Below are 16,687 nucleotides of genomic sequence, written 5' to 3' on the forward strand. Positions count from 1 at the left end.
TTTTTTGGTGTTTTTTTTTTTTTGAGATTTTTTTCCTTTTGTTCTATTTCTTCTTTTACAACGTGACTAATGTGGGAGTATGTTATACATGATAGCACATGTATAACATATCAGATTACTGTCTTGGAGAAGGAAAAGGTAGGAAGGAGAGGTGAAAAATTTGGAACTCAAAATCCCTCAAAAAATGAATGTTGGAAATTGTTTTTATGTGTAATTGGAAAATATGACATACTATTACAATTTTTTAAATGAGGGGAAAAAAGAAAAAAGGTGTTTTTTAAAGAAGCCATTTGTTGTTCAGAATATAAAATGTTAATATTTTTGTTTTATTTTTTCTTTTAATAAACTTGGAAAACACTGCTTGTCTCAGTATGAAGGGAATTGAGGGTCAGTTGGGTACAGGGAACCGATGGTACAATTTGAACTCTCCTAGAGTCATGGGAAAAACCAACTCTCAAAGAGAAGGTGTGACTCCCCTTGGGAAGTGTAATACAAATGAACAAGCATCAGGCTCTGATTTCCCTGTCCCTGGGCTTTCTTTCTCTGGTTCTGGGTGCAGCCTTCTAAACTGTCTCACCTCTGATAGGCCACAGAGAGCTAAACTAGGCCAACTGTGTCCTCCCTTCCCCTCCTCCTCTCTTTAGCATTATTGCTTGAATAACTGGGAGCCAAGGCTATTATAAAGCAGAGCTGTGATATCTGTCTGGAAAGCAGCGTAAGTGCTAGAAGAAGGGATTGTTCTTTGTTCTTATTTTGCCCAAAGCCCTGAGGTCCAAGAGGTAGTAGACTCATGGTGTACACTCATAGGTTTGAAAATGGGAGAGTATCTTTAGAGATCCTAGAATCACAATCTTAAAATAATAACTGAGATTTACATCGAGCTCTGAAATGGCCAAAGCCAGGTGGCAGAGTGAATAGAACTCTGTGCTTGGAGTAGGGAAGACTACTCCAAAGTGGGAAGTTCCAATCTGACTTCAGATGCTTACTAATTGTGTGATCTTGAATAAGTCACTTCACCTCTGCTTGCCTATAGTTTTTCAACAACAAGATGGGAAGAAATAATGCAATCCCAAGATCAAATAAGGCAACAATTATAAAGCTCTCAGCATAGGACCTGGCATATAATAGTTGCTTATTAAATGCTCATTTCCTTCCCTTTGCAACAATCTTTGGAGGCAAATCCTATAATGGCTATTATTTTCTCCATTTTACAGATCCAGTAACAGATTTGAACCTAGGTATTCTGTGGTGTCCCACTATGTCACAAGCAAGGATATTAGGCTCCCCATCTATTAAGAATCCCTATGTATAAAGTATATGGACATGGGACTGGACTCTAAATCCAAAGTCCATGAGTCTTAATTATGGAATTGGAGAGGGATAAAAAAAAAAGACGACAGAAATATGGGACTGCCTTTATTGGAGTTCAGAAAGTCATGGTATTTCACCTTAAAACAGAGAGGGCCTGAAAAGAAATAGTTCCCATGGAGGAGGGACCCAAGATCCCCAGATCATTTATGAGGAAGCCTGCTTGCCTGCAAGCAGCTTCTCTCACCCTTTCCCAACCATGTGCACGCACACACACACAGACACACACAGACACACACACACACACACTCTCCTGTCCTAACCCCACCTCTGACTCAGATGCTTCCAAGCTCATGTTGGCAGCAACGCTCACTTCTCATAGCTAACACAAAAGTGTCGGTGGTGGAGTCCGGGGACAGCAGAAGCACATCAGCACTGCAGATTTGGGAGAACAGCCAGTGAAATGGTTGAGGACAAGGGGTCAAAGTAGAAATGGGTGGAAGGATGTTGGCAACAAAGGGAGGTGCAGCAATGCAGAGGTTGAAAACAAGAACTGTCCCCATCACAGCCAAATCTGGAAGGGTTTTTTGGAGGGGAGTTGGTGGAGAGGGTCACTGGGAAAAAGTCACAGTCACAGAGTCCTTCATGTCCAAGGCACTGGATGAAACAACAGCAGGTGGAAAGTTTGAAGTCTCCCTCCCATAAGCCAGTGTGGGAAAGCAAATGGTATGTGAGAAGACAAAGATACATCTTACATGCCTGTTGCTGGTACAAGACTAGGGTAGGGGAAACACCACAGACTTGTGATACACCCCCCTCAAAAAAAAACCCCACATGATGGGATCCAGTTCCTCTGGCCTGCAGAGGAAATGAGCAACAGGCTAGCCCGTTTGTCTCCAGGGAAAGGAGATGAATGTTCTGCCCCATTCCATGCATCCAAAGTGCTGCAAGGCAATAGGAGGGAGAAGTAGCACACTGGCCTTGAGGAGCTTAAAGGTTTCTGCATCCCCCTCCAGGGGCCATGGTTACCAGAGCACAGCCCCATCCAGGTTCCCATAGCCAGGCTCAGCCCTTAGTCTCCAGTAGGTATTATTGGTGACCCACCATTCCTTTCCATTTCCATCTGTCTGCCTCCTGCAGGAAAAAGAGGGAGACATGAGAAACAACCAATAAATTCTTCCCAAATCTTCTCTCCCCATTCTGAGGTTTTGGAAAGCTTTCTGCAGGTCAAGCTCCTATTGTTCTCTGGTCTAGGTGGCCCAGAGGATCTGGAATAGAATTGGGGGAGGGGAAAGGCAACAGGACAGGAGAAGGGAGGAGGTCCAGGGACACAGGGGCTCCTTTGGGCACCTGAAGAATCGAGCTTGATGGGTAATATTGTTCTCTTCCATTACTTTGCGGCGGTCTCGCTGAAGCTGTTCAATCCTCCGTTTTTGGGATTCAGCAGCCTGAATATTTCCTTCCTCTAGATACCTGAATGACCAGAGTTTGATTAGTAACACTTCTCCAACCCAAAACTGAAGTGACCTCCCTCCCACCTACTCAGGCCCCATCATTCCCTTCCGAGAGACCCTGGCAGTTTCACTCCCCAAGGGAAAGCTCTCTTCTCTGGACATGTATAAAGAGAAGTTTATAAGGTCTTCGCCTTCCGAATCACTGGAGGGAGCAGCAGGGGCCCCAAACCAGCAGAGAGAGACTTTGCTCAGCCCAATGCCCTATGGCAGAGAAAGCAGACAGTCCAGAGATGTCTGACCTCTGATCTGGCCGAAGCCGTGTATCAGTGGAGGGCAGAGAGCGCTTCAGCTCAGCTGTCAATTCATTCAGCTCCAGGGCAAACTGTGTAAAGCCAAAGTTCCTCTCGTGGTCTTGAGGCATCAGGTCTGGGAGTGAAAGGGAGTTAACTAGATTAGAACTGGAGGAAAGATGGCAGACAGAACAAAGACCTCAAGATACATCTCGCCTCACTAGCAGCTCTGAGTATTGTTCCACTATCCCACTTTACCCTTCCAGCTGTTTGGGGGAGTGAGTATCATTGAACAATGCCATAGCTAAAGAAAACTGAGAAGAAAAAGCCATCCTCCTTATCTTGAACCAAATGAATCTGACCCAGCAGGCATAAAAAAGTGAACAGAGCCATGCCCCCACATTTCCCCTCTGCTCTATCCTCCACAGCCCCTTCTCTTACTTGGTTTCCAAATGCATTGGCCACCAGGTGGGGGCCCTCGGTATAGCCCCTCATGCCATTTGCCAAAGAGCCGGTGGATGACACGTCCACTTCTGCTGAACACAGCCCCTTGTACCTCATGTACACTGGAGCTCCAATATTTCGCCTGGGAGTAGGAGTGTTAAGAAGGGAAAGAGATGGTAAGCCCAATGAGTAGACGCCATTGTTCCAACGTGCCCTTAAAAAAGCAGGAGCAGGGTAGAAAATCATCCTACCTTACAGAAAGTGATCTTGCAGTGGCAGGAGCTGTCCTGAGTGTTTCGAATGAGCACCTCCCCATAATGTTCAATCCAGCGCTGGCCACTTAGGATATTGTGGATACAGGATGTTACCTTGTTCCACTCAAAGTGATCCCCAAACCTGAAGGAAACAGTGCACAGACAGTTGGGATGGATCGGTGGATGAGGTCACAGAGAACAGCCAGTCTCCTAGCCCAGCTGCTAGGTTTGGCCAAAGCTATTGACACAGAAACTTCCATATGTCCAGGATTCATCAGTGTGGGTTGTCCTGTCAATCTCCAATCCACTGACCTGAAATATAGCCCTTCTATGACTTATTAAATATTCCTCAGCAGCTGCTATAGTTGCAAAATTCATACCCCTGTGGCCAATCTACTGATGAGAACCTCTGAATCTTACTAAGCTGATCCTTGGACAATAAAGATACAGTTCATTTAAAGGCCTGGACTTGAAACTTTGCCAGAGACTATGTTCTACTTGCTCATATTTAGAGAGCCCACTCAGGATGAAGCACGAGTACAGGGGTTTCATACCCTTTCACATATCAACTCACCTTTATTTAGCTATTTTGTACAGGGTGCTTTTCCTTACAATATCCCTGGAAGGCAGGTATTGAAAGTAGTATGAAGCCATTTTACAGATGAGGAAAATTTAACTCAGAGACCTTTTAAAAAAACTGGCCCAAGGGGAAGGAGCTAGTAAGCTGGGTACTTGAAGCTCAGAATTTCTGACAACTGGGTCTAGATCTCACTGCACTGAACTGTTTCTTAGAGCAAGTCAGGCATCCTCATCTGGATTTTCACTGTTCCCTCATTTTCCACCCCTATCTGTGCCTTGTCCTCCTCCTTCATGTTCCCATGATACCTAGCCTATAAAAATTTGTAGTCTCAACCTGGTTAACAAACTTGAACAAGGACCACTCACCGGGGAAGTCTGACATTCACAGTCCCCACAGGCACGATCTCCAGGGATTTTCCCCAAAATTTGTTTTTCCACTTCATATCTAGATTAGAGAAGGAGAAAGCAGAAGGGAAGTTGGAGAGAAATTCCTTCTGGATTTCAACTCTGCCATGTCATTCTCATTTCATTCCTAAGGGTACTCATCCCACCCTTACTCTCCTGTCCCTTGCCTTTCCTGCCCATCCACATGTCCTCCTACTCTCACCTTGCCAGAAGATGAAGTTATCTGACTCTGCATGACAAGCAGATATGGGTGGATGATGGGAAACCTGGATCAGAAAACAGTGAGATTATTTCTGGGTTGCCCTTAAGGCTCTTCTAGCACTCCTTTTCCTCATCTACTCACATCACCCAATTTCTACTTCTTTCCATATATGACCTTCCTTATTTATTATTCCTTATTTATTTTGAAACACCCTCTTAATGTCTATTTACACACACACACACACACATACCAATGAATATTAAGGAAAAGGAATGAATGAAATGAAGGTAATGAAAAAGATAAAAAGATAAAATAAAATTGTCTATATATTTATACAAGTACATTGGTAGAATTTCCTCAGGGAAAGTTCCCCACACCAGTGAATTTACACATATATGCATACACAGTATCCTCAAATTTTTAATATCAGTTTTAAGATTTTTGATAAACACTGTACAAATGTATGAATGAATGACTACATGTATGCGTGTATGTGGGTATCTATGAGAATTGAATACTATGTATGTATGTATGTAATTTTCCTGCAACACTCCAAATTCTCCAGCTCTGGTCCAGGTCCTCTCTCCCCGCCCAAGCCACACACCTGCTCACTAATGAATCGGAAGCCTCGGTCTGGCCGCTCACATTCATAGGTTTCCCCCAGAACAGGGTTGAAAGGTTTGCATCCGGCCCGATGATAAGTAGAGGAATAAGCAGAGACAGCAAAGGCTGCAATGTATAACTGGAAAGGGTGACAGACTTGAAAGACCCGTTAGTCAGATTGGGGGGGGTGGGGAGGTGGGAGTTGGGGGGGGGCAGAGAAAGGGAATCCCCGCCTACGACCACTCAGCTTCCTTTTCCCCCGTCCCCGCCCTCTCTCCGCAGACTGGGATACCCAAGAAGGGTTTGGGCAGGTCGTGAGTGGATGGAAGGCATCTTGGGGGAGTGAACGCAGCCTTAGTCTCTAGGCTTGGAAGCCTGAAGTAGCCCTAAGCAAGCGTGATACTCGGAACAAATCTTTCCCACCGGCTCAGCTTCCTCTTCTGGAAAAGGAGGGGGCTGCACTCGAAGCGCTAATTCAGTCGCTCTAGAATTCTTTGTGGGGGAATAAACTGGGGCGCGGGGGCGGAAGCTGATCCCCAGGAGCGGCGGGGGAGGCGAAGCGAGGCGAAGCTCATACCATGCGTTCGCCGGGGTCCGGCGTCCGGCTCGCCTGGTCCAGCAGGTTGCTATACTCGAGCTCCTCACAGAGCCGCTGAAGCGTGTTGAGGGGCTCGTTGAGCTGCACGGGCATGGATACCTTGGACAGGTCTTTGCCAATGTTGTTACGCAGGATATTCCACAGGCTCACGTCGCTCCCGGGACCGCTGGCTGCCGGCAGGCAGCGTCGCCGAGCCGGGAGCCCGGCTCCCCCTGGAACACAGCCACCTGGCTCCCCCCGCCACACCCCCGGCCGTATCAGCACCGCGTTCCACGCCCGGCCCCGCACACACTGCATGCGGGAAGGCGCTATCCTACTGCGGCGCTGCGGGCGGGAGCGGGCGGATGGCACCTATAGGTATCATGCATCCCCAGCATTCCGTTCCTGGAGCAGTTCAGTCTCCTGGAAAATCTGCCCATATTTGAGGGGACTATCCTGATTATGGTCCTTGGAGCATGCCCTCTTCACCCTTCCTTCACTAGTCCTGCCCCTGCCCCAGTCCCCTCTGTCTTTGAGAGTTCATAGTCCTTCCCCAAAGCCTTTGAGCTCCTAGATACAGGAGGCAAAAAGGACAGGAAGATCAGCAGAGATTGGAACTACCCATCATCTTCCCTAAAAGAGGATAGCCACCTCCTTCAGCCCCTGGACTAAATGTCTTCCCCATCGGTCCTCCAGCTTTCTCTGTCCCATACCCCGGGGCTGGCACCTTTCTGGCAGTGCTCAGAACTCCCGATGTCCAGCACCTCCTCTGACAGGCTGGTGGTGACTTCACTGGTGCAAGACTCTTCCTCTGAGCCCTAGGTGAGAGCAAGGTGGTACTTCTCTGGGGGCTCTGCAGTGTATACTCAGGCCTCTGGTGGAAGGGGAACTAGAAGATTTGCCTTTGGGGTGGGAAGGGGGAAAAGATGTCCCTGAGCCTTGGACATCTATCTGTTCAGTGGCTTGGCTGAAGAGGAAAGGGTGCCCCACTGACTAATGGGAGGAAGACCCAGGCAAACCTTAAAGTAATCCATAGACTCAAAATCTCTGAAACCCACTCTAGTTCTGTGAGGTCCCATTCCCTGACACGCTAGGGCCTCCTTCCCCTCTCACCTCATTCTCTGAAGAGCTGGCAGAGAGAAAAACTTCACAGGCATCAAAGAATTCTGTGTGGGAGTCGGCCAGGGACAGGACACTACGCTGGGAGAGCTGGGGGGTTAGCTCTCGACCTTTCATGTACAGAGCCTCCTGCTGCAGAAGTCAGAGATGAGTGTTAGGGCTGAGCACTACTTATACTAAATTCGGCTGGACTGCTTGGAAGTCCCAAATGAAATATTTAACTGATTGCTTGCTTTCTTGGGCAGAGAGGAGGTAAAGGAGAGAGAGAAAAAACTTTGGAACACAAAGTTTTACAAAAATGATTATTGGAAACTATCTTTACATATATTTGGAAAAATAAAATACTATTGAAAAAAAAATAAAGAGAAAAAAAAAAGAAAGTTTCAAGTGAAAAGAAGAAGGAAAAGGATGGAAAAGACATTTCCCTTTAGAAAAGAAATAAAAAGTCTCTTTCCCTTCTCATTCTATGATATATTCTAAGAGAATTCTTCCAAATAAAAGATAAATTGAGGGACGGGTAGTGAGGAATGGGGGAAGAGACTAAGAATTAGGATTGCTGGGTTACACATATCCTGGGTTTTAGTTTCTCTTTGGACATGAAAGGTTAAAGGGGGCAGAAGAAAGTTGGAAATAAAAAGGATTTCCAGGGACCTCACCCTGATTCTTCTTACCTCTTCAGGATTGAGGGAACTAAAGGAGTCAGCTGTGGTGTCTGAGGAGATGGACAGGGTGTGGGGGCGTCTCTGGCCAGCTGTAACCTCAGAGACCTGTAGGGAGAGGCATGGGAAAACCTCAAGGCTAATGGTGAGGTCTAATACTTGGACTATACAGTTCCAGTCCCACCAGTCTCTCATACCACCCCTTCCTGCTAGCATAAGTCTAGACATTCCTTGAATCACATAGTTTATAGCCATCTATGATTAAATATTAACACTATACACAGATATGTATACCTGGTATTCTAGTCACCCAGCCCTACTAGCCTATCTCAGCTTCCCAGGCCTTTGAATTCTAACCTTTTGGTCACCCAGCCTCAGCAATCCCTCTTCTTTCACCTCCCTCTGAACCTCCCAACTCCTTGTGTTCAGGAACACAATTTCACATCTCACCCCTAGTCTCTGCATCTCTGAACCCTGGTGACTGGCCCGGAGTCGATCCCATTCAGCAGTGAGGGCAGCCAGGACACTGCTGAGAGAGCCATGCACTGCAGAGGGACGGTGAGAGTCAGAGTCCCCTCTCCTTCCTGATACCCTTTCCTCTTTCCTCCTCTTCTTCCTCCCTGGGAGCCCTGAGCACTTACCCTTCTGTGCCAGGACCCAGAAATTTCGCTGCAGGTGTGCATAGTCTGTTGGGGGCAGCCCTCGAGGGGTAGAGGGCTCCCGGGATTCCAGGTATCGAGATAGGTTAGGAACTGAGCCATGGAGACGGCCCACCTGGGGGCAGAGAGGAAGAGGAGGATAAAAAGAAGGAAAACCCTTTCAGGTTTTTCCCCTGCCCAGATCCCATTCAATTTCCAGGGGCCCCATTCCTACCCCGCACTCACTCTTCCAATGGTGTCATCCTTCGCATAGCTCTGAGTGCACCACATCCTACTGGTTCTTTTCCCCTTCTTGGGTCTCTCAGTGGTCACTGAGGCCTGGCGGGGTGTGTGGAGGGGTGGGAAGTCAGTTGGGAAGGGAGCTGGACCTGGGGAGTGGGGTGGTAAGAGAACAGCAACATACAAACCCCAGGGAGAGGAGCAGAGAAAAATACACACATGGGAAAACATAGTAGATGAGCAAATGGGCAGACAGATCAACGGATGCTTCCAAAGGAAAAAGACTGACGCACAATGCTAAGGAAGAGCAGGAAGAAGAAGAGGGAAATGGAGCTAAGCTTGAAATCCCCTACGGACTATTCGGAGCCCAGAGCTTCCAGGGATAGGGATGGAATGGGTGAGTAACCTCCCCAGAAGTGATGCTCCCAATGCCCCAGTGCCCTCCCCTTCCTTTGCTTCACCTGGTGTGTGGAGATGACAGGAGCAGATGGGATTCGGTGCAAAGATTCCAAGCTCTGGAGTAGTTTATGCAGCTCCTGAAGTTTCCCCTGGCATTCAGAGAGTTCTGGGAAGGAGAGGGGAACTAATGAAGAAAGTTCTCTCTCCCCAGCCACATGTTCTTCAGGTCTGAGTCTCTTGATACAATTTTAGGGATAAGCTTTCTAAAGTTTACTTGCCCCTAGGGTGTGGATTTGGGCACTCAACCTGAATCACTCTGTTTAGTCTTCAATCACCCTTTTACCAACTCATTTTCTGATCCCTAGGGCTTCTGACTCAGTCTTTATCTTCCATCACTATTCTTTATATCACTCCCTCCTTGAAACCCGTTATTTTCATAGCCTGTAATATTCTTCCCCACCTTCCTCTCTAATAATAATAAAAATAATAATTGCCAACATTTATAGAGTGCTTACTATATGTCAGGCACTATGCTAAATGCTTTACAATTATTAATTCATTTGATCCTCATAACAGGAGGCAAGGGTTATTATTATACCTCTTTTACAATAAAATCTTAGGTCAAGTGTGTTGCCCGGAGTAGCATAATTAGGCTCAATATGAGCAGGGTTCTTCCCTACTTCAGGCCCAAGCACTCTATCCAATGTGTCATCTAACTTCCTCATCTAACCCTCCTCCTCCCTTCCTAATCCATATTGTCCTCCTCCAAGAAGCCAGATCCCACTACCTTCCATTTCCCAAAATTAAAGTTTAGGCTTCCCATATCCACCTGACCTTGTTTCTCTCGTTGTAAGTCCTCTTTCCCCAACCATCATGACTACAACTGTCAACCACTTAACTGTGTGCTTCCTAGATGTAGGGAAGGAAACATTACTGCTGAGATATGGGCATCGGACTTAATCAATCAACCAATCCACAACCGTCTGGATAGTGCTTCCTATGGACCATGCACTGTGCTGGATTGAGGAGGGGGTCTTCCCTTTAAAGAGCTTACATGCTAATACCACACAAATAGAGAGAGGGGGCTGGAGAAGGGTTTCCCTAGAGCATATCCTATGATTCCCCCATCAAAAGGAGGGATTCTGTGAGAATAGAAACTTATAAAGGGAAGGAGACTTTGCTTCTGGAAGCACCCCTCACCATGGGAACATCGATCTAGTCCCTCACTGTCTTTCAGCCAAGATGACACCTTGTCCCGAGAACCCAAGCCAGGCAGGGCAGAGACATTGTCTGTAGATGCCAGGCGTGTACTGGATGCCTGCAGGAATGAATCAAGAGTCAAAATGGATGGATATAGTCTGAGTCTCAGCCATCCCCTCTTATCTTAACAATATTCCTGCTCTAGGATTTACCTTCCGGTTGGTGCTACTAGTTGGTAGCTTTGGGCATCTGGCCATATCTGGGCGCTGTGCCATTCGGTGGGCACAGAGTTGGGCCACCCAGCTTTGGAACAGCTCCTGGGATTTAATCTACAGAAGAGAGTGAGAGATATACAGACAACAGAACTCCAGATCAGCAAAATGAGGTGGCATGAGGCTCAGATCCTGGATAAACAAATCCATTTTGATGTCTCAGTTTTAGAGTAGCTGAGCAGTGCTGTTTATCTCCCCAAAGTACTGCTTATTCATAAGTGAGAGGGGAATGTTTGTGTCTTTTTTATTTCTATGGAGACTGCCCTCTTCCTTAGCCCCTGCCTCTTCCCCTCTGCTACTCCTGTCTTGTTAGGCTGGGTACTATCTCACCTTGAGGTGATAAATGTTATCCTCAGTGTCAAGGTCAATCCGTTGAGCCTTCTTGTTAATTGACATGACAGACAATCGGACATCAATGGAGCCATGGAGTTTCCCTTTGGCAATCTGGAGTAATTAGGAATGAGGAGAGCTGGGAAGCTGGGGTGTTGAGGAACTAGGCATCTACCCTCAAACTCATAGAACCACACTTACCCTGCCATTGATTCTAGCCTCCTCTAAGTCTTTAAGGAAGGATTTTAAAATCTGATTTTCCCACAACTCACATCTCTTGAGAAATTAAAACTTTCCAAAGTGTTTTCCCTACAAAACCTCTGGAGTAAACCATATATTTATTGTTATTCCTATATTATGGATAGGAAAATTGAAGCCAAAATCAGTTCTATGACTTGCCCAAAGTTATACTAGTAATATATCCAAGCAGGGATTCTAATTCTTAGCTCCTAATTCCAAAAACATCATTCTTTCTACCATACTATACTCCCTCTCCCACCCCCATGAGAATGAAGAATTCCCCTCTTTCTTCTATTATCTCCCCAAACTCCCCGCAGCAATGTGGAATCAGAGATACCATTCCAGCCCCAATCCTGATTCCTTGACATGGGCCCCAACTCACATCCTGCCTAGTGTTTGCATAGCGAAGAATTCCATCCTCAAGAACAAAGTATCTCTGTGGAACAGTCCAGAGACCCATAGAGAGAGGCAGAGGTAGGAAAGAAAGTAAGTACAGGTTCATCTTTGTAAAATTCTTCATTCTCTCTCCTTGATCCTGTCCTTCTCTCCCTTTTCCTCTCCCTTCCTCTCCCTCTCTTCCTCCCTCTCCCTTTCCTTTTCCCTCTCCTCCCTTTCTCTGTCCCTTTCCCTTCCTTCTTCCCTCCCTCCCTTCTTTTTTCTCTGTCTCTCTCTGTCTCTCTGTCTGTGTATGTCTCTTCCTCTCTCTCTGTCTCTGTCTCTGTATGTGTGTGTGTCTCTCTCTTCCCCCTCTCTGTCTCTGTCTCTGTCTCTCTCTTTTCTCTCTCCCTCCCTCTCTGTCCCCCTCCCTCCTTGTCTCTTCTCCTATTTCTCCCTTTTCTTTCTCTGTCTCTCTTTGAATCCTGTCTGTCTGTCTCCTCTCCTCTCCTTGTCTCTTCTCCTATTTCTCCCTCTTCTCTGTCTCTGTCTCTTTTTGAATACTTTCTGTCTCTATTCCTCTCCAAAAACCTTTTTGCTGGGGAGTGAGGAGCTCCTCCCCTTACCTTGTGCCAACCCTTCAGGGGCCACTTCCTCTTCTTGAGCAAATGCCCTTCTTGCCTCTCTGGTTGAGTTCCTTCTGTCCCCAATCTTCCCTGTGGTTCTTCCACTACTTCCCATAGTTCCAACGCCTGGAGGCAAAGGAAAGCTTTGTGGGGAGACTTCTCAGAACATGTTTCTTCCCCCAGCCAGGACCCTGTAAAGGGGCCTGCTCCCCAGTTCCTGCCTCTTTTGTGTCTCCCTTCCTCCCTCCCTTTGACATTATCCCCAAACCCTCATTGACATGACTGGGTTGAAGGTTCTCCATCTTCCCTTTCCCAATGCTAACAGCAGACGCTCGGACCTGCTGGGTGATGTACTTAGAAGTTTGGGTGCTGTCTGAGAGGGAAGGAGCAGCAGCCCGACGAGGAGAGCCAAGGTCCCTTTCCTGGCTATACATTCGGGGGGATGAGGAATTGTCCGGTCGGAGTAGGGGGTAGAGGGAAATGTCACCTAATGGTCCTGAGACTGTCCTGGAGTAAGAGAAAGACCATCTTGGATAAGTCACCTTCTTTATTCACCTCAAGCCAGCCCCAAACCCTCCAGGGAAATAGAATATTGACCCTCATCTTCAACCTCCCTATCACCTCTGCCCCATTTTCCCAGCTCCCTGCCAACTCCTGATCCCAAGCTAGAGAAGGGGAATTAAGAACTTGTGAACAAGCTGATTCTAAGAAAACCACAAGGGGTGTGCCCAGCCACACCCTGGGCACACACAGACTCTGGAAAACACTCTACTTTGGCAGACCTGGGGAAATAGGAAGGAAAAGGAAATAGCATGGAGGGGGGTTGGAGAAAGAGACAGACAGGGTCTAAACAGACAAGATCAATCAATCAACTACCATTTATTAATATGTGCCAAGCATCTTATCAACTCTTCCCTAAGGAGTTCCCTTCTCCCCTTCCATTGACAGGTGACTGCCATGATTATCTGTGCAAAATCCTTCCCACCTTCCCTTCTCCCTCCTTCCTTGCCCGCTATACATAACGCCTGGTGGAGAAACTAAAGCCTGGGACAGAGCAGATGACTTTTTCTCCCTCAGCCCACCTGTTTCCATGAACCATTCCCAAGTTCTGGAGCCTCTATAGCCTCCCCCTCCCTTCCTCCTTCTTAACACTCCTGGACCCAAGTCTCCAGGACACAAAAATAGAGGTGCTATCCATCTGCTAAAAGAATAAGGATGGAAAGGAAACAGAACCAGAGTTGGTGGGGAAGCTGTAGGTAGGGACAATCGGTGGGCAAGAACAGCTCAAGGTCTTCCCAGGTCCTGCAGCAGTGCCCACTGGTGCCCTTGGCACTAATACAGGCTGTCCTGGCACCATAGCTTGATCAATAATACATGAGTGGGGTGTGTGTGTGTGTGTGTGTGTGTGTGTGTGTGTGTGCTGGGCTGAGGTGGAAGGGAAAGGTGTGAGCCTGAACTAGGGCTGTTGCTCAGGTGATCTTGAAGAGACTGAGACGCCAGGCACCTGAGGAACGAAGACCAGCTAGGCATTAGCCATATGGAATGGGAGTGTTGGAGGGAGGGCTGCCCGGAGACACAAGGTTGTCCAAAAGACTCAGCCGTGGGGAAAAGCTCCCCAAAGTTCCCCAAACTCTGCCCCTGGGTTGGGGGGCATTTGGCCTTCACAGGAGTCCTGGCTTCTCACGGAGTCGGGGGAGACGGGGCACCTCTGCCTACACTGAGCCAAGGGGGAGGGGAAGGTGGGATAAGGTACAAGGTGGACAGCTCCCTCCCTCCCTGCCTCCTCACCCATCTCGCTAGGTAGGCAGAGACCTCCCACTTCAGGCAGAGCCGGACCCCTTCCTGCCGGGGATGCCGGGGGGATGTCGGCGTGGCCCCCTTACCGTAGTGCCCATGGACTGCCGGGTCTGCCCGCCTGCCTGCTTGCCCGCACTGCCTCTGAGTCACCGTCTCCCTTTCTGAGCTGAGCAGCGGCGGCAGCTACTGCAGGAACCAGGAAGGAAGGAGACGTCGTAGCCTCCACTGGAGCCGGATCTCCCCACCTCCTCGGCCCCCCTCGATCCCCCCTCCCGCCAGGCCTGGGCATCCGGGGCTCAGCTCTGCCCCCCCGCTCCTGGGAGGACTCAAGGCCGAGCTGGCATCCCCGAGGTGAGGTGGGGGGAGCGGGGAACGGACACCACCGGCTCCTCTGGGAACTATTCCAGAAATGTCAGGAGAGGCGGGGAGCCGTTAAAGGAGGGGCCTCCAGGCAGCCAGCTCGCTCAGACTGCTGCTGCTTTGACCCGACGTGACATCTGCCATTACCCTGACCCAAGCTGGTACCCAGTGCTATTTCAACATCAAGATTCACCAATGCTTCACTTAAGATCTGAAAATGAACTACAGATTTGGTGTCAAATTGACAACTGAAGAGACGGGTGCCCTGCTCCGTGGGGTCCCATGGCAGTGCCAGCTTCCCCGGGGCACTCTGCCACTCCCAGAGGGCAATAGTGCAGTCTAATGGTGGGAGCCAACAGCCAGGAAGCAGGTCTCCAATATGAAACTGAAACCTCTCTGAAAGGGGGTGGTACAGGGCAGCTGGGGGGACAGTGGATAGAGCACCAGTCCTGGAATCAGGAGGATCTGGGTTCAACTACAGCCTCAGACACACTCTGGGGAAATCCTTTAACCCTGGTGGCCTCAAAATAATAACAATAAAGTAGAATCAATAAAACAAAAGGGGGTGATACTGCCTATATCATGAGGAGAGGGATAAGATGAATAAGACACTGGGAGAGCATTCTCCAGAGACACACAGGCCCTCCCACTAGTACAAGTGACACGGAGACAGGACAACAGAGTTGGTCTTAGGGAATAGTGCCCAGAACAAATGCCATTCAGCCCCAATATTTTCCCTTAGTGGTGGGAATGGGATCCAGTGTCCTTGATTTCGATCTCTCAATCATCACCAACTTTTAAGATTGTATTCACACTAAAATAGAATTCACTGATAGCCAGCGGTTCAAAGTGACATTCTTCACAGATTTGTATTTCAAATAACCTAAAGCTGAGGCTTTTCTGGGGTATAAACGGAGATGCTCTTCAGCAATGTTTTAGCAGGGGAGAAGTGGGGGGGAAGCCTCAAATCTGTAAAAAGTAACAGATTAGACAATCTCAATGTACCCCTTCAACACATAGGCCATAAATTATTTTAGTATTTTGATAATTATTTCTAAATAATTGTTTTCCTTTTGTAATTCTCTACATTTTATTTTACACATTGGTAAATATTCTGAGAAGGGGTCCACAAGCTTTATCAGACTGCCAAGGGGCCCATGACCACAAAAAAGATTGAGAATGCCTACCCTGGAAGTTAATCCTCCTCAGATGCTTGGAGACTGAATGAGTAGGCCATAGGTGCCAGCACCAGCTGACACTCTGAGCACCTGCTATGTCACCAGGGTGGAGCATAAGTGCAAGGACAGGTCAAAGAATCCTTGAGGGACCAAGTTCAGATTTTAATATTTCATTCTGGGACAGTGCTATTGAGAATTTTTCTGGCATGAGAAATCTGGGGGCATTATGCTAAATCCACGTGGCCCAGGGTGCAAAGTCCTTCACTGGACACTACAGAAAGTTGCTTCTAAGCCAGCAGCTACAGAATCTCGCTGACAAGGACTCACTTGTCCTGGGCTCTGGAACCTGGGTATTACTTTGAGCCTAGAATCAAGTGCTGCTTTGTATTCTTCCCTGCCCAACCCCCACTTCCATTTTGCCTAGCCCAGGGACTACCTTCATGATTTCTATTTGTGGCCTACCTCTTCTCCTCACATTAGGAACTCTAAAAGAATAAGAACTCTTATGACACTCAATTTTCCACAGGCAGAGAATTAAGTTTCCTTCTTCCTCTCACTCCCAAAAGCACACAAGGAACTTCATCCAAGATTTCCTCCCCAGCTCCACCTTTCCATCCCTCAGTCCCTTAATTTTTTGTCCCCTCTCTCCCATTTCCAGGTTCAGCTATTATAGGAGTGGGAGACAATATTTTATCTAGCACTGATGGAAGGAGCAAACAAGACTTCTGAATACCCACTGTTCTCTATGTAGATCAGGTTTCTTTGGGATCAAGGAACCCAGTTGATTGGGCACAGTGGGGAGTGTGCTAGACGTGGAGTTAGAAGAACTTGGGTTTCAATGCTGGCTGCAACAATTACTGGCTATGTGACCCTTATGTGATCTCTTAATTTTGCAGAGCCCAATTCTTCATTTGTAAATGAGGGAATACTTGTAGGTATATTTTCACACTGTGAGTAAAGTGATCGGTAATTACTTATGAGTAGTATTAATTTCAAGACAGGAAGGCTAGAAGCAGGAGTCGGGCCTCGATTTCCCAGCCTTGTTTTGTACCAGGGTGATGGGGCTTGGGTCAAGGAGCCCCTCCCCAGTCCCTTTCATTCCCATCCCCAACCCCAAATTCATTCCCATCCCATATAG

The 16,687-nt window shown here is 47.7% G+C and overlaps 1 protein-coding gene across 2 annotated transcripts; it reads right to left on the reverse strand.

The window, feature by feature from the left end:
- Nucleotides 1-1,403: 1,403 nt before the first annotated feature.
- Nucleotides 1,404-15,085, reverse strand: OSBPL7 (oxysterol binding protein like 7). Of its 2 annotated transcripts, XM_051994688.1 has the most exons (23): nt 14,098-15,085; nt 12,553-12,721; nt 12,215-12,340; nt 11,596-11,649; nt 10,974-11,087; nt 10,584-10,700; nt 10,372-10,489; nt 9,234-9,337; nt 8,779-8,871; nt 8,536-8,668; nt 8,345-8,439; nt 7,907-8,002; nt 7,230-7,367; nt 6,844-6,934; nt 6,117-6,364; nt 5,541-5,678; nt 4,937-5,000; nt 4,696-4,774; nt 3,748-3,892; nt 3,494-3,638; nt 3,062-3,188; nt 2,659-2,781; nt 1,404-2,442 (listed from the first exon to the last, which is right to left on the reverse strand). In XM_051994688.1, the coding sequence occupies exons 1-23, from the start codon at nt 14,298-14,300 to the stop codon at nt 2,334-2,336; spliced, it is 2,829 nt and encodes a 942-aa protein (XP_051850648.1). In that variant the 5' UTR covers nt 14,301-15,085; the 3' UTR covers nt 1,404-2,333. The 2 variants fall into 2 exon arrangements, with proteins under 2 accessions (XP_051850648.1, XP_051850649.1); XM_051994689.1 differs by lacking the exon at nt 12,553-12,721 and having other exon boundaries at nt 14,098-14,191.
- Nucleotides 15,086-16,687: the final 1,602 nt, after the last annotated feature.

Source organism: Antechinus flavipes, chromosome 4 (genome assembly GCF_016432865.1).
Source record: "Antechinus flavipes isolate AdamAnt ecotype Samford, QLD, Australia chromosome 4, AdamAnt_v2, whole genome shotgun sequence".
Taxonomy (NCBI): Eukaryota; Metazoa; Chordata; class Mammalia; order Dasyuromorphia; family Dasyuridae; genus Antechinus; species Antechinus flavipes.